The sequence below is a fragment of the Salvelinus fontinalis genome, unplaced genomic scaffold, assembly GCF_029448725.1.
Source record: "Salvelinus fontinalis isolate EN_2023a unplaced genomic scaffold, ASM2944872v1 scaffold_0030, whole genome shotgun sequence".
NCBI classification, from domain to species: domain Eukaryota; kingdom Metazoa; phylum Chordata; class Actinopteri; order Salmoniformes; family Salmonidae; genus Salvelinus; species Salvelinus fontinalis.
The window spans coordinates 412,747-435,862 of NW_026600239.1; the positions used below are offsets into that span (position 1 = coordinate 412,747).

Genomic DNA, 23,116 nt, shown 5'->3' on the forward strand with positions numbered 1-23,116 from the left:
GATGGTGCTGGAGAGAGACATGGACAACACTGGAGATGGTGCTGGAGAGAGACATGGACAACACTGGAGATGGTGCTGGAGAGAGACATGGACAACACTGGAGATGGTGCTGGAGAGAGACATGGACAACACTGGAGATGGTGCTGGAGAGAGACATGGACAACACTGGAGATGGTGATGGAGAGAGACATGGACAACACTGGAGATGGTGCTGGAGAGAGACATGGACAACACTGGAGATGGTGCTGGGTAGAGACATGGACAACATTGGAGATGGTGCTGGGTAGAGACATGGACAACATTGGAGATGGTGCTGGGTAGAGACATGGACAACATTGGAGATGGTGCTGGAGAGAGACATGGACAACATTGGAGATGGTGCTGGACAGAGACATGGACAACACTGGAGAGGGTGCTGGACAGAGACATGGACAACATTGGAGATGGTGCTGGACAGAGACATGGACAACACTGGAGATGGTGATTGGTAGAGACATGGATAACACTGGAGATGATGCTGGAGAGAGACATGGACAACACTGGAGATGGTGATGGGTAGAGACATGGACAACACTGGAGTTGGTGATGGAGAGAGACATGGACAACACTGGAGATGGTGATGGAGAGAGACATGGACAACACTGGAGATGGTGATGGAGAGAGACATGGATAACACTGGAGATGGGTTGAGACATGGACAACACTGGGGATGGTGATGGGCATATTTAAGCAATAAGTCCAGAGGACTTATATGGCAAAAGGCTGTTCTTAAGCACGACACAACGCTTAGTATACAGCCCTTAGCCGTGACAATATACCACAACCCCCTGAGGTGCCTTATTGCTATTAGAAATGATTAATTATATTATATATATACAGTGGGGAGAACAAGTATTTGAAACACTGCCGATTTGTTTTCCTACTTACAAAGCATGTAGAGGTCTGTAATTTTAATCATAGGTACACTTCAACTGTGAGTGACCGAGGTGAGATCTTGCATGGAGCCCCAGACCGAGGGTGATTGACCGTCATCTTGAACTTCTTCCATTTTCTAATAATTGCGCCAACAGTTGTTGCCTTCTCACCAAGCTGCTTGCTTATTGTCCTGTAGCCCATCCCAGCCTTGTGCAGGTCTACAATTTTATCCCCGATGTCCGTACACAGCTCTCTGGTCTTGGCCATTGTGGAGAAGTTGGAGTCTGTTTGATTGAGTGTGTGGACAGGTGTCTTTTATACAGGTAACGAGTTCAAACAGGTGCAGTTAATACAGGTAATGAGTGGAGAACAGGAGGGCTTCTTAAAAGAAAAACTAACAGGTCTGTGAGAGCTGGAATTCGTACTGGTTGGTAGGTGATCAGATACTTATGTCATGCAATAAAATGCAAATGACTTACTTAAAAATCATACAATGTGATTTTCTGACCATCCCCTGGCACAGTGCTATATTAACAAGACCATCCCCTGGCATGGCGCTATATTAACCAGACCATCCCCTGGCATGGTGCTATATTAACCAGACCATCCCCTGGCATGACACAGTGCTATATTAACCAGACCATCCCCTGGCATGGTGCTATATTAACCAGACTATCCCCTGGCATGGCACAGTGCTATATTAACCAGACCATCCCCTGGCATGGCACAGTGCTATATTAACCAGACCCTCCCCTGGCATGACACAGTGCTATATTAACCAGACCATCCCCTGGCACAGTGCTATATTAACCAGACCATCCCCTGGCATGACACAGTGCTATATTAACCAGACCATCCCCTGGCACAGTGCTATATTAACCAGACCATCCCCTGGCATGGTGCTATATTAACCAGACCATCTCCTGGCATGGCACAGTGCTATATTAACCAGACCATCCCCCGGCATGGTGCTATATTAACCAGACCATCTCCTGGCACAGTGCTATATTAACCAGACCATCCCCTGGCATGGCACAGTGCTATATTAACAAGACCATCCCCTGGCATGGCACAGTGCTATATTAACCAGACCATCCCCTGGCATGGTGCTATATTAACCAGACCATCCCCTGGCATGTCACAGTGCTATATTAACCAGACCATCTCCTGGCACAGTGCTATATTAACAAGACCATCCCCTGGCATGGCACAGTGCTATATTAACCAGACCATCCCCTGGCATGGTGCTATATTAACCAGACCATCCCCTGGCATGTCACAGTGCTATATTAACCAGACCATCCCCTGGCACAGTGCTATATTAACCAGACCATCCCCTGGCATGACACAGTGCTATATTAACCAGACCATCCCCTGGCATGGCACAGTGCTATATTAACCAGACCATCCCCTGGCATGGCACAGTGCTATATTAACCAGACCATCCCCTGGCATGACATAGTGCTATATTAACCAGACCATCCCCTGGCATGACACAGTGCTATATTAACCAGACCATCCCCTGGCATGGCACAGTGCTATATTAACCAGACCATCCCTTGGCACAGTGCTATATTAACCAGACCATCCCCTGGCATGACACAGTGCTATATTAACCAGACCATCCCATGGCACAGTGCTATATTAACCAGACCATCCCCTGACACAGTGCTATATTAACCAGACCATCCCATGGCACAGTGCTATATTAACCAGACCATCCCATGGCACAGTGCTATATTAACCAGACCATCCCCTGACACAGTGCTATATTAACCAGACCATCCCATGGCACAGTGCTATATTAACCAGACCATCCCCTGGCACAGTGCTATATTAACCAGACCATCCCCTGGCACAGTGTTATATTACCCAGACCATCCCCTGGCACAGTGCTATATTAACCAGACCATCCCCTGGCACAGTGCTATATTAACCAGACCATCCCATGGCACAGTGCTATATTAACCAGACCATCCCCTGGCATGACACAGTGCTATATTAACCAGACCATCCCCTGGCACAGTGCTATATTAACCAGACCATCCCCTGGCATGACACAGTGCTATATTAACCAGACCATCCCCTGGTACAGTGCTATATTAACTAGACCATCCCCTGGCATGGCATAGTGCTATATTAACCAGACCATCCCCTGGCATGGTGCTATATTAACCAGACCATCCCCTGGCAAGGCACAGTGCTATATTAACCAGACCATCCCATGGCACAGTGCTATATTAACCAGACTTTCCCCTGGCATGGCACAGTGCTATATTAACCAGACCATCCCCTGGCACAGTGCTATATTAACCAGACCATCCCCTGGCATGGCACAGTGCTATATTAACCAGACCATCCCCTGGCATGGCACAGTGCTATATTAACCAGACCATCCCCTGGCATGGTGCTATATTAACCAGATCATCCCCTGGCATGGCACAGTGCTATATTAACCAGAACATCCCCTGGCATGACACAGTGCTATATTAACCAGACCATCCCCTGGCACAGTGCTATATTAACCAGACCATCCCCTGGCATGACACAGTGCTATATTAACCAGACCATCCCCTGGCATGGCACAGTGCTATATTAACCAGACCATCCCCTGGCATGGTGCTATATTAACCAGACCATCCCCTGGCATGGCACAGTGCTATATTAACCAGACCATCCCCTGGCATGGTGCTATATTAACCAGACCATCCCCTGGCATGACACAGTGCTATATTAACCAGACCATCCCCTGGCATGGCACAGTGCTATATTAACCAGACCATCCCCTGGCATGGCACAGTGCTATATTAACCAGACCATCCCCTGGTATGGCACAGTGCTATATTAACCAGACCATCCCCTGGCATGACACAGTGCTATATTAACCAGACCATCCCCTGGCATGGCACAGTGCTATATTAACCAGACCATCCCCTGGCATGACACAGTGCTATATTAACCAGACCCTCCCCTGGCATGACACAGTGCTATATTAACCAGACCATCCCCTGGCATGACACAGTGCTATATTAACCAGACCATCCCCTGGCATGGCACAGTGCTATATTAACCAGACCATCCCCTGGTATGGCACAGTGCTATATTAACCAGACCATCCCCTGGCATGGCACAGTGCTATATTAACCAGACCATCCCCTGGCATGACACAGTGCTATATTAACCAGACCCTCCCCTGGCATGACACAGTGCTATATTAACCAGACCATCCCCTGGCATGGCACAGTGCTATATTAACCAGACCATCCCATGGCATGACACAGTGCTATATTAACCAGACCATCCCATGGCACAGTGCTATATTAACCAGACCATCCCCTGGCACAGTGCTATATTAACCAGACCATCCCCTGGCATGGTGCTATATTAACCAGACCATCCCCTGGCATGGCACAGTGTTATATTAACCAGACCATCCCCTGGCATGGTGCTATATTAACCAGACCATCCCCTGGCACAGTGCTATATTAACCAGACCATCCCCTGGCACAGTGCTATATTAACCAGACCATCCCCTGGTATGGCACAGTGTTATATTAACCAGACCATCCCCTGGCATGGTGCTATATTGACCAGACCATCCCCTGGCATGGCACAGTGCTACATTAACCAGACCATCCCCTGGCATGAGACAGTGCTATATTAACCAGACCATCCCCTGGCACAGTGCTATATTATCCAGACCATCCCCTGGCATGACACAGTGCTATATTAACCAGACCATCCCCTGGCATGGTGCTATATTAACCAGACCATCCCCTGGCATGACACAGTGCTATATTAACCAGACCATCCCCTGGCACAGTGCTATATTAACCAGACCATCCCCTGGCATGGTGCTATATTAACCAGACCATCCCCTGGCATGGCACAGTGCTATATTAACCAGACCATCCCCTGGCATGGTGCTATATTAACCAGACCATCCCCTGGCATGGCACAGTGCAATATTAACCAGACCATCCCCTGGCATGGCACAGTGCTATATTAACCAGACCATCCCCTGGCATGGCACAGTGCTATATTAACCAGACCATCCCCTGGCATGGTGCTATATTAACCAGACCATCCCCTGGCACGGTGCTATATTAACCAGACCATCCCCTGGCATGGCACAGTGCTATATTAACCAGACCATCCCCTGGCATGACACAGTGCTATATTAACCAGACCATCCCCTGGCATGACACAGTGCTATATTAACCAGACCATCCCCTGGCATGGTGCTATATTAACCAGACCATCCCCTGGCATGGTGCTATATTAACCAGACCATCCCATGGCACAGTGTTATATTAACCAGACCATCCCCTGGCATGGTGCTATATTAACCAGACCATCCCATGGCACAGTGCTATATTAACCAGACCATCCCCTGGCATGGTGCTATATTAACCAGACCATCCCATGGCACAGTGCTATATTAACCAGACCATCCCCTGGCATGACACAGTGCTATATTAACCAGACCATCCCCTGGCATGGCACAGTGCTATATTAACCAGACCATCCCATGGCACAGTGTTATATTAACCAGACCATCCCCTGGCATGACACAGTGCTATATTAACCAGACCATCCCATGGCACAGTGTTATATTAACCAGACCATCCCCTGGCATGACACAGTGCTATATTAACCAGACCATCCCATGGCACAGTGCTATATTAACCAGACCATCCCCTGGCATGGCACAGTGCTATATTAACCAGACCATCCCCTGGCATGGCACAGCGCTATATTAACCAGACCATCCCCTGGCATGGCACAGTGTTATATTAACCAGACCATCCCCTGGCATGGCACAGTGCTATATTAACCAGACCATCCCCTGACACAGTGCTATATTAACCAGACCATCCCCTGGCATGGCACAGTGCTATATTAACCAGACCATCCCCTGGCATGAGACAGTGCTATATTAACCAGATCATCCCCTGGCACAGTGCTATATTAACCAGACCATCCCCTGGCATGGCACAGTGCTATATTAACCAGACCATCCCCTGGCACAGTGCTATATTAACCAGACCATCCCCTGGCATGGCACAGTGCTATATTAACCAGACCATCCCCTGGCATGACACAGTGCTATATTAACCAGAACATCCCATGGCACAGTGCTATATTCACCAGACCATCCCCTGGCATGACACAGTGCTATATTAACCAGACCATCCCATGGCACAGTGCTATATTAACCAGACCATCCCCTGGCATGGCACAGTGCTATATTAACCAGACCATCCCATGGCACAGTGCTATATTAACCAGACCATCCCATGGCACAGTGCTATATTAACCAGACCATCCCCTGGCATGACACAGTGCTATATTAACCAGACCATCCCATGGCACAGTGCTATATTAACCAGACCATCCCCTGGCATGGCACAGTGCTATATTAACCAGACCATCCCATGGCACAGTGCTATATTAACCAGACCATCCCCTGGCATGGCACAGTGCTATATTAACCAGACCATCCCCTGGCATGGCACAGTACTATATTAACCAGACCATCCCCTGGCACAGTGCTATATTAACCAGACCATCCCCTGGCATGGCACAGTGCTATATTAACCAGACCATCCCATGGCACAGTGCTATATTAACCAGACCATCCCCTGGCATGGCACAGTGCTATATTAACCAGACCATCCCCTGGCACAGTGCTATATTAACCAGACCATCCCCTGGCACAGTGCTATATTAACCAGACCATCCCATGGCACAGTGCTATATTAACCAGACCATCCCCTGGCATGGCACAGTGCTATATTAACCAGACCATCCCCTGGCATGGCACAGTGCTATATAAACGTCTCTGGGATTTGAATAATAACGTCTCTGGGATGTGAATAATAATGTCACTTTAGTTTAAGACATATAGCTAGCTAGCTAACAGTACACTTTAGCTTAAGACATATAGCTAGCTAGCTAACAGTACACGTTAGCTTAAGACATATAGCTAGCTAGCTAACAGTACACGTTAGCTTAAGACATATAGCTAGCTAGCTAACAGTACACTTTAGCTTAAGACATATAGCTAGCTAGCTAACAGTACACTTTAGTTTAAGACATATAGCTAGCTAGCTAACAGTACACTTTAGCTTAAGACATATAGCTAGCTAGCTAACAGTACACGTTAGCTTAAGACATATAGCTAGCTAGCTAACAGTACACTTTAGCTTAAGACATATAGCTAGCTAGCTAACAGTACACTTTAGTTCAAGACATATAGCTAGCTAGCTAACAGTACACTTTAGCTTAAGACATATAGCTAGCTAGCTAACAGTACACGTTAGCTTAAGACATATAGCTAGCTAGCTAACAGTACACGTTAGCTTAAGACATATAGCTAGCTAGCTAACAGTACACTTTAGCTTGAAATGAAACCACTTTCTGTCAAAATGAGAAACATGTCATATCTGAAAATGTAGCTTGCTAGACTATCTTACCCATATACATCATCATGCATGGTGGACGCATCTCCCTGTCACTGATGCCACAGTTGCCTTTAGTTTGAAGATGTAATCCGGAGACAGGTGTTTTCTCCATCTCTTTATCTATCATACTCCAATTCCACTGATTTCAGAACTTGATCCTCCAGAAAGTGGAGAGAAACACTTATGCAGCTTCACTACATTTCTCCCCAAAAATGCAAGTTTATGTTTAAATGGCTCTCCTGTGAAGTAACATTAGAAGCCTCCTCCCTAAGTTTGCTTTACTCACTGCTTTAGCACACTCCGCCAACACTGATGTCCTAGCCGTGTCTGAATCCTGGCTTAGGAAAGCCACAAAAAATGCAGAAACTTCCATCCCCAATTACAACATTTTCCGTCAAGACAGAACTGCTAAAGGGGGCGGAATTGCAATCTACAGTAGAGAGCCTGCAGAGTTCTGTCATGTCTATGCCCAAACAGTTCAAGTTTCTACTTTTAAAGATCCATCTCTCCAGAAATAAGTCCTTCACTGTTGGCGCTTGTTATAGACCCCCCTCAGCTCCCAGCTGTGCTCTGGACACCATATGTGAATTGATTGCCCCCCATCTATCGTCAGAGTTAGTACTGCTAGGTGACCTAAATTGGGATATGCTTAAAACCCCGGCCGTCCTACAATCTAAGCTAGATGCCCTTAATCTCACATAAAGGTACAACCCCAAATCCATAACCCTAAATCTGTAAACATGGGCACCCTCATAGATACAATCCTGACCAACCTGCCCTCTAAATACACCTCTGCTGTTTTCAACCAGGATCACAGCGATCACAGCGATCATTGCCTGCATCCGTTATGGGTCCGCAATCAAACGACCACCCCTCATCACTGTCAAACGCTCCCTTAAACACTTCAGTGAGCAGGCCTTTCTAATTGACCTGGCCCGGATATCCTGGAAGGCTATTGACCTCATCCCGTCAGTCGAGGATGACTGGTTGTTCTTTAAAAGTGCTTTCCTCACCATCTTAAATAAGCATGCCCCATTCAAGAAATGTAGAACTAAGAACAGATACAGCCCTTGGTTCACTCCAGACTTGACTGCACAAAAACTTCCTGTGAGGTACTGCATTAGCATCGAATAGCTCCCGTGATATGCAACATTTCAGGGAAGACCAGCACAAAAACACCCTGACGAAAATTCCAAAAAGTATCCGTAATGGTCGTAGAAACATGTCAAATGTTTTTTATAATCAATCCTTAGGTTGTTTTTAACAAACATAATCGATAATATTTCAACTGGACCGTAACCTATTCAATAAGAGATTAAAAGAAAATGGAGAGCTACCCCTCTCACGCACAGGAACTATTCAGAGGACATCTGACTAGTTCTGAGAAAATCACACAAACTTTTCAAAATAAAAGCCTGAAACTATGTCTAAAGCCTGGTCACAGCCTGAGGAGGCCATTGGAAAAATAATCTGGTTGATACCCCTTTAAATGGAGGTTAGGAAACAAAGATGTCATTTTTTAAATATCACTTCCGGGTTAATTTTTCTCAGGATTTCACTTGCAGAATAAATATTATTTTTCTCACAGACAATATTTTGACAGTTTTGGAAACTTTGGAGTGTTTTCTATCCTAATCTGTAAATTATATGCATATTCTACGATCTGGGCCAGAGAAAATTTCCGTTTCCGTTTGGTACCCTAGTTTACGCTAGAGGCTAAACAAGCTGGTCCTGGGGCTCTGTCCACAAACACAAACACACCCCACAGAGCGCCAGGACAGCAACACAATTAGACCCAACCAAATCATGAGAAAACAAAAATATAACAAAAAGATAATTACTTTACACATTGGGAAGAATTAACAAAAAAAACAGAGCAGACTAGAATATTATTTGGCCCTAAACAGAGAGTAGAATACCTGACCACTGTGACTGACCCAAACTTAAGGAAAGCTTTGACTATGTACAGACTCAGTGAGCATAGCCTTGCTATTGAGAAAGGCCGCCGTAGGCAGACATGGCTCTCAAGAGAAGACAGGCTATGTGCTCACTGCCCACAAAATGAGGTGGGAACTGAGCTACACTTCCTAACCTCCTGCCCAATGTATGACCATATTAGAGACACATATTTCCCTCAGATTACACAGATCCACAAAGAATTTTAAAACAAATCCCATTTTGATAAACTCCCATATCTACTGGGTGAAGTATCACAGTGTGACATCACAGCAGCAAGATTTGTGACCTGTTGCCACAAGAAAAGGTCAACCAGTGAAGAACAAACTACATTGTAAACACAACCCATATTTATGCTAATTTATTTTCCCTTTTGTACTTTAACCATTTGTACATTGTTACACCACTGTATAAAAACATAATATGACATTTGTAATGTCTTTATTCTTTTGAAAGAATGTTTACCGTTCATTTTTATTGTTTATTTAACTTTTGTATATATATATATATATATATATATATATATATATATATATATATCTACCTCACTTGCTTTGGCAATGTTAATATCTCCCATGCCAATAAAGCCCCTTGAATTGAATTGAATTGATAGAGAGAAATAGAGAGAGAGAGAAACAGGAGGGGGGGTAGAGTGGAGAGAGTGGGAGAAAGATAAATAGAGAGACAGGATGGAGGGAGTAGAGAGATAGAGAGAGAGACAGAGAGACAGAGAGACAGAGAGAGAGAGAGAGAGAGAGAGAGAGAGAGAGAAGGTCATGAGAAGAAGAGTTATTTTATAAAAATATATGTATGAGAAACATATACCACGGCTTCCAGCCAAACAGCATTCAGTACTGGAACCCAGTTTATAATGCAGGTTTCAGCACCACTTAACAGTGTAAAGAAGAACCACCCAGTTTATAATGCAGGTTTCAGCACCACTTAACAGTGTAAAGAAGAACCACCCAGTTTATAATGCAGGTTTCAGCACCACTTAACAGTGTAAAGAAGAACCCCCCAGTTTATAATGCAGGTTTCAGCACCACTTAACAGTGTAAAGAAGAACCACCCAGTTTATAATGCAGGTTTCAGCACCACTTAACAGTGTAAAGAAGAACCACCCAGTTTATAATGCAGGTTTCAGCACCACTTAACAGTGTAAAGAAGAACCACCCAGTTTATAATGCAGGTTTCAGCACCACTTAACAGTGTAAAGAAGAACCACCCAGTTTATAATGCAGGTTTCAGCACCACTTAACAGTGTAAAGAAGAACCACCCAGTTTATAATGCAGGTTTCAGCACCACTTAACAGTGTAAAGAAGAACCACCCAGTTTATAATGCAGGTTTCAGCACCACTTAACAGTGTAAAGAAGAACCCCCCAGTTTATAATGCAGGTTTCAGCACCACTTAACAGTGTAAAGAAGAACCACCCAGTTTATAATGCAGGTTTCAGCACCACTTAACAGTGTAAAGAAGAACCCCCCAGTTTATAATGCAGGTTTCAGCACCACTTAACAGTGTAAAGAAGAACCACCCAGTTTATAATGCAGGTTTCAGCACCACTTAACAGTGTAAAGAAGAACCACCCAGTTTATAATGCAGGTTTCAGCACCACTTAACAGTGTAAAGAAGAACCACCCAGTTTATAATGCAGGTTTCAGCACCACTTAACAGTGTAAAGAAGAACCACCCAGTTTATAATGCAGGTTTCAGCACCACTTAACAGTGTAAAGAAGAACCACCCAGTTTATAATGCAGGTTTCAGCACCACTTAACAGTGTAAAGAAGAACCAGATAATCTTAATGTCAAGGCTTCTCATATTCTCACCTGTCACAGTCATCCAGCTCTCTGGTGATTCACCTTTAGAGTTGGTACACTTGTAGAGTCCTTCATCTGACTTGGATACTGCAGGGATGGTCATCTCTCCTGTAGTCTCAGTCCTGATGAGGGATCCATCTTTGTAGAAATCAGCTGTGAGGTTAGAGGGAATTCTCTTATATCTGCAGCGCAGAGTCACAGAATCTCCCTCAGTCACAGGAAGGGCAGGGCTCTCCAGGATCACAGCTCCATCTGTATATAATATATAAACATCATATATAAACAGGTCTCTCCAGGATCACAGCTCCAGCTGTATATAATATATAAACATCACATATAAACATAACATCAGCTATCTGAAACCAGATGAACCACTAAACACTATAATATTAGTAGATGGTGTTTGTGGACATACCAGGTACTGTGATGTTGACAGTATTGCTGTGTTCTCCAGACCCAGACTCACACCAGTACACTCCACTGTCTGATGGTATTAGTGACACAATGCATGAAGACCCTTGTTCTTTTCCCCAGTCAGTATTACACTCTGTAAGGATTCCTCTTTCTGCGTTCCTCACCACTCTCCATCCAGTAGAGTTCCCCTGAACCTCACAGCTCAGAGAGAGAGACTCTAATTTAAAAAACTGAGATCTGTCAGGACTGATGCTCAGAGAGGCTGGAAGAGAAAGATCTGAGAGAGATTGAGAGAGATTGAGAGAGAGAGAGAGGAAGATAGAGAGGAGAGGAGAGAGAGAGAGAGAGAGAGAGAGAGAGAGAGAGGAAGGTAGAGAGGAGAGGAGAGAGAGAGAGGGGAAGGTAGAGAGGAGAGGAGAGAGAGAGAGAGAGATAGGAAGGTAGAGAGGAGAGGAGAGAAGAGGAGAGGAGAGGAGAGGAGAGGAGAGGAGAGGAGAGGAGGAGAGGAGAGGAGAGGAGAGGAGAGGAGAGAGAGAGAGAGAGAGAGAGAGAGAGAGAGAGAGAGAGAGAGAGATTGTTGCATTGTCTCAAGTAAATGGGGCAGACAGCATTGGAACAGAGATCCTGAAACACATCAGAGAGAGGCCATTCTCTAGCTGTTTAATCTGCACCTTTTCCCAGAGAATTTTTCGCAGCGTTGGCCATTCTACCTGGCTGAGAAAACTGCACACTTGTGCTGGTAGCTAGCTAGCTACTGAAGTTACTAAGGCAAATTTAAATAAATTGTACCAACTGGACACAAAAATTAAGTTCTAAAACTAAGAAAACAATTCATATTATACCTCCTGCGTCTCCTGTAATTTGAAAAAACTAATTTGAATTGAATAATGCTCAACTATCACTCTTCACTTTTAATCTCTACCCAACAATGTCACCAAGCTTCTCAAAACATAGAACCCCCATAATGCTCTGAGGCACAATCACAATACAACTCACTGTGTTCGTTCTCTGATCTTAAACCTGTTATGGCTGCAAGCCCGATATCGGTACACCTATGACAACATCCAGCTCAAAGTGCAGGGCGCGAAATTCAAAAAAATATTTTTTTTAAATATTTAACTTTCACACATTAACAAGTCCAAGACACCAAATGAAAGATACAGATCTTGTGAATAAAGCCACCATTTCAGATTTTTAAAATGTTTTACAGGGAAGACAAAATATGTAAATCTATTAGCTAACCACGTTAGCAAAAGACACCACTTTTCTAATTCTTACTCCATCAGGTGCTATAACCAATTCGGCCAAATAAAGATATTGATAGCCACTAACCAAGAAAAAACCTCATCAGAGGACAGTTTGATAACATATTTATTGTATAGGATAGGTTTTGTTAGAAAAATGTGCATATTTCAGGTATAAATCATAGTTTACAATTGCACCCACCATCACAACTCGACTAGAATAAATACAGAGAGCAACGTGTATTACCTAATTACTAATCATAAAACATTTCTTAAAAATACACAGCTCACAGCAATGGAAAGACACAGATCTTGTGAATTCAGACAATATTTCAGATTTTCTAAGTGTTTTACAGCGAAAACACAATAAATCGTTATATTAGCATACCACATATGCAAACGTTACCCGAGCATTGATTCAAGCCAAAGAGAGCGATATCGTTATCATCGCCAAAATATATTAATTTTTTCACGAACCTTCTCAGAATTCTTCCGATGACACTCCTGTAACATCATATTACAACATACATTTAGAGTTTGTTCGAAAATGTGCATATTTAGCCACAAAAAAACGTGGTTATACAATGACAATACTAGCAAAACTAGCCTGAAAATGTCGGGCGCCATCTTTCACAGTGATCTTGTCTCATGGATAACTATTCATAAACTTGACTAAAAAAATATAAGTTGGACAGCTATAGAAAGACAAATTAGTTCTTAATGCAATCGCTGAATTACATTTCTAAAATTATCCTTACTGTGCAATACAGGGTTCGCCAAGCGAAGCTATACCAAACAAAATGGCGGAATATGCGTTTAACATTTTTCGACAGAACAACGATTTATCATCTTAAATATTTCTTACTATGAGGTGATCTTCCATCAGAATCTTGGGCAATGTATCCTTTCTTGGGTCTAATCTTCTTTTGGTCGAAAGATGTCCTGTTGTCCGTCGAAATGCCCACTAACGTTCGACCAGGACCCCGAAACGTGCCCGGCGCTTCAAATTGCATCACATAGAAATGCCTCAAAATCGCACTAAACGGATATAAATTGCTATAAAACGGTTTAAATTAACTACCTTATGATGTTTTTAACACCTATAACGAGTAAAAACATGACCGGCGATACATTACTGGCTAAACAACAGCTTGGAAAGAGAGGAGGTCCAACGTCCATCGTGCGTCAGGCGCAGGGAGCAAAAGAACGGTACATCCGGTCTTTGGCGTTTTATACAGGCCCTGATTGCGCAATCGACTCCATTCAAATTGTCACCACTTACTGACATCTAGAGGAAGGCGTGGGCAGTGTTTGTATCCTCATATGATTTACAGGGACTTTAAAACTGACCTGGAACCAGAGGCCAAGATTTCTGAAATCTCACTCACTGGGAGGAAAAGTGCTGTAGAATGAGTTCTGTTTCACTCAGAGACATAATTCAAACGGCTATAGAAACTAGAGAGTGTTTTCTATCCAATAATAACAAAAATATGCATATTGTACGAGCAAGAATTGAGTACGAGGCCGTTTGAAATGGGCACCCTTAATCAGAGCTACTCAATACTGCCCCTGCAGCCATAAAAAGTTAAGGGTCGACCTGAGATCAGTTCGATGCAGAAGGATGAAAAGGTGAGGGAGTTCAATACCACTTGGTATCAAAAGCTGATTAACTGGGAGCCTTTTATGGGTTAATGCCACACGGTCAAGGTTTGCACAGATCGGGAGGACCTTAGGTTCCTGAGGTTGAATTGTGCTTCAAATCCTAACGGTTCTGCCGCTGTCACCCAAAAACACCTGAAATTTAGGGCCAGGCTTTATTTTTGGCCTACTTTTTTTGAACAGTCGCTGCCCTCAGACAGAGTGAGCTTGGACAAGTGGGGCATCTCATTGAACTCGGCACGGCCTTATAGATTATGGTGATGCCATTTTTAGTGTTGATTTCAGTCTGTCATTTTGGTGATGGTTTATCACTGTTTAAACTTATTGCAAATGTACAAAAGTCAGCCAGCAAGTCAGCATCCATCAGTCAATAAGATATAATTCTGACACCAAACTGATACAAACTGACATCAAACCCACTTTGTCCAACTCGTTTAGAAGCCAACTATCACATATTTCAGAGCAGGCCCAAAATTCACAGCGCCTTCAGTTTCGTCTTCGAAGTCTTTTCCGTTTAGGAGAAATGGCCCCGTCACAATTGCCGATGTTTTGTACATTTTGCAAAAAAGCAACCAGTCTTCATCTGGTGGAATTTTCCGGAACAGCAGAAAAACTACAATTTTTCAGCCCCCTTTATACATAAAAATGTATAAAACGGTAACCGAAATTCCGAGATACTTAAAACTTCTTCTCAATAGGGGGTGCTATTTGCACTTTGTAATAATTTCGTTCCCAAATTAAACTGCCTCATACTCAATTCTTGCTCGTTCAATATGCATATAATTATTACTATTGGATAGAAAACACTCTCTAGTTTCTAAAACCGTTTGAATTATATCTGTGAGTAAAACATAACTCGAGTTAGAGCATTTTTCCTATGAGGATGTGAGAATGCAGAAATCTTCTTGCTGTTCTGAGATCTGTTTATAAATCTGCCTGTCTTCTATTGGTTGAGATGCACTGCATACGTCTTCCCCTGGGTGTCAGCGAATAGTGAGAGTTGAAATGGGGTTGCTAGGCAGAACTGAGAGCTTATAAAAGACCTCGGAACAAAGTGTCCGGACTTTTTTCACTTCGCTCTGACGCATTGAGGACATCTGGCTGTGGCTCTAGAACGCTCCGGTTACAGGCCTTTAGATATATCCGGTCATGTTTTTATTCGTTATAGGTGTTAAAGACATCATGACGTAGTTAATTTAAACCGACTTATAGCAGTTGATATCAGTTTATTGCGATTTTCTGGAATTTCTTTGTCACGTGCTTTCACGAGTTGGACACCTCTCCTGCACATAGCGTTAGCAGGAGAGGAACTACAGGAGAAGAACCAAAAGACGATTGTTCTGGAGAAAGGACACCTTGCCCAAGATTCTGATGGAAGCTCGTCAAATAGTAAGAAGTCTTTATGCTGTTAATTCGTATTTATGTTGACAAATGTTAAACAATAATTCCGCCATGAATTTCGGTGCGGTCTCGCTTTAGCGCACGCTGTATGCGCAGTAACGTTAATTTAAAAAATCTTACACAGCGGTTGCATTAAGAACTAATGTATCTTTCATTTGCTGTCCAACCTGTATTTTTTAGTCAAGTTTATGAATAGTTTCGATTAGATTAGGTGCCTCTCCAAGATGGCGCCGGACAGATTGCCTGAAGTTTGGCCACTACTCACATTGTATAACCACGATTTGTGCCGCTACATATGCACATTTTCGAACAAACCCTATATGCATTGTGTAATATGATGTTACAGGACTGTCATCTGAAGAAGTTTATGAAGGTTAGTCAAATTATATATCTTTTGCTTGCTTGTTACGATCGCTAACCTTTGCTGCTGGTAAATGGTGTTGTGTTTCTGGCTATTGTGGTAAGCTAATATAATGCTATATTGTGTTTTCGCTGTAAAACACTTCTGAAATATTGGCTGGATTCACAAGATGTTTGTCTTTCATTTGCTGTATGCTGTGTATTTTTCAGAAATGTTTTATGATGAGTATTTAGGTAATTCACGTTGCTCTCTGTAGTTATTCTAGTCGCTTTGGTGAGAGTTGTGATGGTGGCTGCAATGGTAAACTATGATTTATACCTGAAATATGCACATTTTTCTAACAAAACATATGCTATACAATAAATATGTTATCAGACTGTCATCTGAAGAAGTTGTTTCTTGGTTAGTGGCTATTTATATCTTTATTTGGTCGAATTTGTGATAGCTACTGATGCAGTAAAAAAATGGTGGAGTAAAAAAAGTGGTGTCTTTTGCTAACGTGGTTAGCTAATAGATTTACATATTGTGTCTTCCCTGTAAAACATTTTAAAAATCAGAAATGATGGCTGGATTCACAAGATGTGTATCTTTCATCTGGTGTCTTGGACTTGTGATTTAATGATATTTAGATGCTAGTATTTACTTGTGACGCTATGCTAGGCTATGCTAGTCAGCTTTTTTACTGATGGGGTGCTCCCGGATCCGGGTTTGGGAGGAATTAGAGGTTAATTTGATGGCTTCCCGGAAGATCTGGCCCTGGGGCCTATTTTAAAAACATTTGCTGACATCTAGTAAGGGACCATACATTTGCAATATGGAGATCCTCATCAATCATACAGCAAATGCCATACTACACCTTATGTAGGTACAGGACAACTAGCTCGTGGTCAGGGCCTGTAGAATGGTCAGAACCGGGAGGAGTAGAAAACAGGGACCAGAGAAACAGGAGAACGGAAAAACACGCTGATAGGCGTACACAGGAGATAATGAGGACAAATGGAAGACATCTGGTGGAGGGTGGAGTCAAGCACAAGACAGGTGAAACAGATCAGGCTGTGACAGAATCAACTATTAAAGACTACCAGAACCCACCGGATTCTCCAATTACATTCAATGACAAAATACAAACCCTCTAACCCAAAAAGGCCTGTGGTGTTGATGGTATCCTAAATTAAATTCCAATTGACTAAACTTAACATCATTACCAGCTCTGGCATCTTCCCCAATATTTGTAACCAAGAGCTGATCACCCCAATCAACAAAAATGTTGACAAATTTGACCCCAATAACTACTGTGGGATATGTGTCAACAGTAACCTTGGGAAAATCCTCTGCAGACTTGTGCATTTCACTCAGCAAAAACAATGTATTGATCAAATGTCAAATTGGCTTTTTACCAAATTACCGTACAACAGACCACGTATTCACCCGGCACACCCTAATTGACAAACACGCATATCCAAAACAAAAGCAAAATCTTCTCATGCTTTGTTGATTTCAAAAAAGCCTTTGACTCAATTTGGCATGAGGGTCTGCTATACAAACGGATGGAAAGTGGTGCTGGGGGAAAAACAAACGACATTATAAAATCTATGTACACAAACAACAAGTGTGCGGTTAAAATTGGCAAAAAACACACACATTTCTTCCCACAGGGCCGTGGGGTAAGACAGGTATGCAGCTGAAGCCCTACCCTCTTCAACATATATATCAACGAATAGGCGCGGGCATTAGAAAAGTCTGCAGCACCTGGCCTCACCCCACTTGAAGTCAAATGTCTCCTGTTTGGTGATGATCTGGTGCTTCTGTCCCCAACCAAGGAGGGCCTACAGCAGCACCTAGATCTTCTGCACAGATTCTGGGCCCTGACAGTAAGGCAAAAATAATGGTGTTCCAAAAAAAGGTCCAGTCGCAAGGACCACAAATACAAATTCCATCTAGACACCGTTGCCCTGGAGCACACAAAAAACTATACATACCTTGGCCTAAATATCAGCACCGCAGGTAACTTCCACAAAGCTGTGAACGATCTTAGAGAAGGCAAGAAGGATCATTCTATACCATGAAAACAAACATACAATTCAACATACCAACCATCCTGTTGGGGGAGGACACATACAACTAAAAATACAGTTATCGACACAACCAAGAATTTACAAAATGGGACAAACACCAAATTGAGACTCTGCAAACACCAAATAATGCATGCAGAATTAGGCCGATAATGATCAAAATCCATAAAAGAGCGGTTAAATTCTACAACCACCTAAAAAGGAAGCGATTCCCAAACCTTCCATAACAAAGCCATCACCTACAGAGAAATGAACCTGGAAAAGAGTCCCCTAAGCATGCTGGTCCTGGGGCTCTGTTCACAAACACAAACAGACCCCACAGAGCCCTAGGACAGCAACACAATTAGACTCAACCAAATCATGAGAAAACTAAAATATAATTTCTTGACACGTTGGAAAGAATTTACAAATAAACAGAGCAAACTAGAATGCTGTTTGGCCCTGAGCAGAGAGTACACAGTGGCAGAATATCTGACCACTGACTGCCCAAAAGTAAATCAATATTTGACCATGTACAGACTCAGTGAGCATAGCCTTGCTCTTGAGAAAGGCCGCCGAAGGCAGATCTGTCTCTCAAGAGAAGACAGGCTATGTGCACACTGCCCACAAAATGAGGTGGAAACTGAGCTGCACTTCCTAACCTCCTGCCAAATGTCTGACCATATTAGAGACACATGTTTCCCTCAGATTACACAGATCCACAAAGGATTCCAAAACAAATCCAATTTTGATAAACCCCCACATCTATTTGGGGAAATACCACAGTGTGCCATCACAGCAGCAAGATGTGTGACCTGTTGCCACAAGAAAAGGGAAACCAGTGAAGAACAAACACCATTGTAAATACAACCCATATTTATGTTTGTGTATTTTCCCTTTTGTACTTTAACCATTTGTACATCGTTACAACACTGAATATAGACATAATATGACATTTGAAATATCTTCATTATTTTGGAACTTTTGTAAGTGTAATGTTTACTGTTAATGTTTACAATGTGTTTACAAAATATCCAAACACTCTTAGATAACTTTCTGGATAACACATCCACTCACAGTAAAGAAGGCATCAGTCTAGGAGTAAAAAACATCAACAATATATTGCAAATAGCAAAAGAAGCACAACTGAAATTGACTAAAAAAACTAAACAAAAAAGACGACAGATGACAACTGGTTTGATGCAGATTGTAAAATTATAAGGAAAAAACTTAGAACACTATCAAACCAAAAGCACAGAGACCCAAATAATAGTGAATTACTGTAGCGGCTGTCGTAGTCGTTCTCCTCCTCAGACGAGGAGGAGCATGGATCGGACCAAGATGCGGATTGGTAAGTATTCATTATTTATTGGAAAAACAACAAACACTACAAAATACAAAAACCAACAAACGTGACTAACCCAAAACAGTCCTGTGTGGCCCAAACACTGACACAGGAACAAACACCCACAAAACACAAGTGAAACCCTGGCTGCCTTAGTATGATTCTCAATCAGGGACAAACGATCTACAGCTGCCTCTGATTGAGAATCATACCAGGCCGAACACAAAATCCCAACATAGAAAATCAAACCTAGACCAACCCACCCAACTCACGCCCTGACCAGCTAAAACAAATACATGACAAAGGAAAACAGGTCAGGAACGTGACAGAACCCCCCCTTAAGGTGCGAACTCCGGGCGCACCAGCACAAAGTCTAGGGGAGGGTCTGGGTGGGCGTCTGTCCACGGTGGCGGCTCTGGCGCTGGTCGTGGTCCCCACCCCACCATAGTCAACCCCCGCTTCCGTGGCCTCCTCCCAATATTCACCCTCCATGTCAATCCCACTATTCCAAAGGGCAGTAACAGACTGAGGGGTAGCACCTGACTGAGGGGTAGCACCTGACTGAGGGGTAGCACCTGACTGAGGGGTAGCACCTGACTGAGGGCTAGCACCTGACTGAGGGCTAGCACCTGACTGAGGGGTAGCACCTGACTGAGGGGTAGCACCTGACTGAGGGCTAGCACCTGACTGAGGGCTAGCACCTGACTGAGGGCTAGCACCTGACTGAGGGCTAGCACCTGACTGAGGGCTAGCACCTGACTGAGGGGTAGCACCTGACTGAGGGGTAGCACCTGACTGAGGGGCGGATCCTGAGTGGCTGGCTCTGGCGGATCCTGGCTGGCGGAAGGCTCTGGCGGATCCTGGCTGGCGGAAGGCTCTGGCGGATCCTGGCTGGCGGAAGGCTCTGGCGGATCCTGGCTGGCGGAAGGCTCTGGCGGATCCTGGCTGGCGGAGGGCTCTGGCGGATCCTGGCTGGCGGAGGGCTCTGGCGGATCCTGGCTGGCGGAAGGCTCTGGCGGATCCTGGCTGGCGGAAGGCTCTGGCGGATCCTGGCTGGCGGAAGGCTCTGGCGGATCCTGGCTGGCGGAAGGCTCTGGCGGATCCTGGCTGGCGGAAGGCTCTGGCTGGTCCCGGCTGGACGGCTCTGGCTGGTCCCGGCTGGACGGCTCTGGCTGGTCCCGGCTGGACGGCTCTGGCGGATCCCGGCTGGACGGCTCTGGCTGGTCCTGGCTGGACGGCTCTGGCTGGTCCTGGCTGGATGGCTCTGAACAGACGGGCAGCTCTGACGGCTCGGGACAGACGGCCAGCGCTGGGCAGGCAGACAGTTCAGACCACGCTGGGCAGGCAAGCAGCGCAGGCGGCGTTGGGCAGACGGCCGACTCTGACCTGCTGAGGCGCACAGTAGGCCTGGTGCGTGGTGCCGGAACTGGAGGCACTGGGCTGGAGACACGCACCACAGGGAGAGTGCGGGGAGGAGGAACAGGGCTCTGGAAACGCACTGGAAGCCTGTTGCGTGGTGTTGGCACTGATGGTACTGGGCTGGGGTGGGAAGGTGGCGCCGGATATACCGGACCGTGAAGGAGGACACGCGCTCTTGAGCACCGAGCCTCCCCAACCCTACCAGGTTGAATGGTCCCCGTAGCCCTGCCAGTGCGGCGAGGTGGAATAGCCCGCACTGGGCTATGCAGGCGAACCGGGGACACCACCTGTAAGGCTGGTGCCATGTACGCCGGCCGGAGGAGACGCACTGGAGGCCAGATGCGTTGGGCCGGCTTCATGACATCCGGCTCGATGCCCAATTTAGCCCTACCAGTGCGGCGAGGTGGAATAGCCCGCACTGGGCTAAGCACACGTACTGGGGACACCGTGCGCTTTACCGCAGAACACGGTGTCTGACCAGTACGACGCCCTCTCACTCCACGGTAAGCCCGGGGAGTTGGCTCGGGTACCCAACCCGGCTTCGCCACACTCCCCTTAAGCCCCCCCCCCCCCCCCAAGAAATGTTTGGGTGAGCCTCTCGGGCTTCCAGCCGCTCTGCCTTGCTTTCGCCTCATAAAACCTCCTCTCCGCTTTCGCTGCCTCCAGCTCCGCTTTGGGGCGGCGACACTCCTCTGGCTCTGCCCAGGGTCCTTTCCCGTCTAGGATTTCCTCCCAAGTCATGACAAAGGAAAACAGGTCAGGAACGTGACAATTACGACTTCGTTATTGTGAGAATTTAAATCTCTATAAACATACACTCAGAACCAAAAAAGCACAGTACAACAGCAAGTAGCTAACACTAATTGAGGTGTCCATAAACACAAACCACTTCTGGCAAAATTGGACAAACCTAAAAAAAATCTAAACAAGAGAAACTAGCGATACAAAATGATGACATATGGAAAACCCATTTTAAAACACACCGTTCAAATTGATGCAAACAGAACAATACCAAATTCATGAGAAGTTGAATGTCCTTTATAGCTTGTTCAAATCCAATCAAAATCCATTGGACTCCCCAATTACTGACCAGAAACTTCAGGCCCTCAAAATAAAAAAAAAGCTTACATACCTGATGGCATCCTAAATTAGATACTCAAATTCACTAGTGCAAAATGTCAATTGGCTACATTAAAACTGTTTAACTTGATCCTGAGTGTAGGTTATTTCCCTGACATCTGGAATCAAGGACCACAATCTTTAAGAACGGAGACAGATTTGACCTTAACAATTACAGAGGCATTTGTGTGAACAGTAACCTGGGGAAGGTTTTTATAATAAAATGTTAGAGTTCTAAACTTCTAAACTTCCTTAAGCACAATGTCTTAAATAAAAGCCAGATCGGATTTATACCAAAACACACAACCTAATATATTTTCTCCTACACACCCTGATAAATATGTCCACCAAAATAATACCAAAATGTATGCATGCTTTATTGACTTCCAAAAAGCATTTGATTCTATTTGGCGTACAACGTTATTGAAAGTGGTGTAGGGGGTAAACATATTACATAATTTAATCAATGTATACTGGCAATATGTGCAGCATCAAAATACAATACGTCAAAATTTGCAATCTGAGCCTTGCACTCTTCAATATTTACATCAACGAATTGGCCACTATTCTAGAAAAATCCTCAGCCCCTGGTGTTAGTCTCCACAATTTAGAGGTTAAATGCCTACTCTTCACAGATGACCTATGCCTGCTGTCACCCACAGCACATGGCCTACAGCAGAGCCTGGACCTGCTATAGCAGTACTGCCAGACCTGGGCCCTGGCAGTAAACCCCAAAAATACTGAAATAATGATTTTCCAGAGAAGATCCAGATCTCATGAATTAGACCAAATTTCTCAATTGGTACAAAATATTTAGAGTACTGCACACACTACAATTACTTAGGTTTAAATATATAGAGTACTGTACACACATTACAATTACTTAGGTTTAAATGCATAGAGTACCACACACTCTAGAATTACTTAGGCTTAAAAATAAACT

At 44.4% G+C, this 23,116-nt stretch overlaps 1 protein-coding gene across 1 annotated transcript in view; it reads right to left on the reverse strand.

Annotated features, from left to right (window-relative positions):
* Positions 1-23,116, reverse strand: part of LOC129842289 (low affinity immunoglobulin gamma Fc region receptor II-like) — a 34,594-nt gene that overhangs the window by 1,148 nt on the left and 10,330 nt on the right. Inside the window, exons 3-4 of the mRNA XM_055910774.1 lie at positions 11,576-11,851; positions 11,118-11,412 (exon numbers count right to left, since the gene is read on the reverse strand). Coding sequence (XP_055766749.1) covers positions 11,118-11,412; positions 11,576-11,851 — 571 coding nt within the window. The remainder of the gene's footprint in view (positions 1-11,117; positions 11,413-11,575; positions 11,852-23,116) is intronic.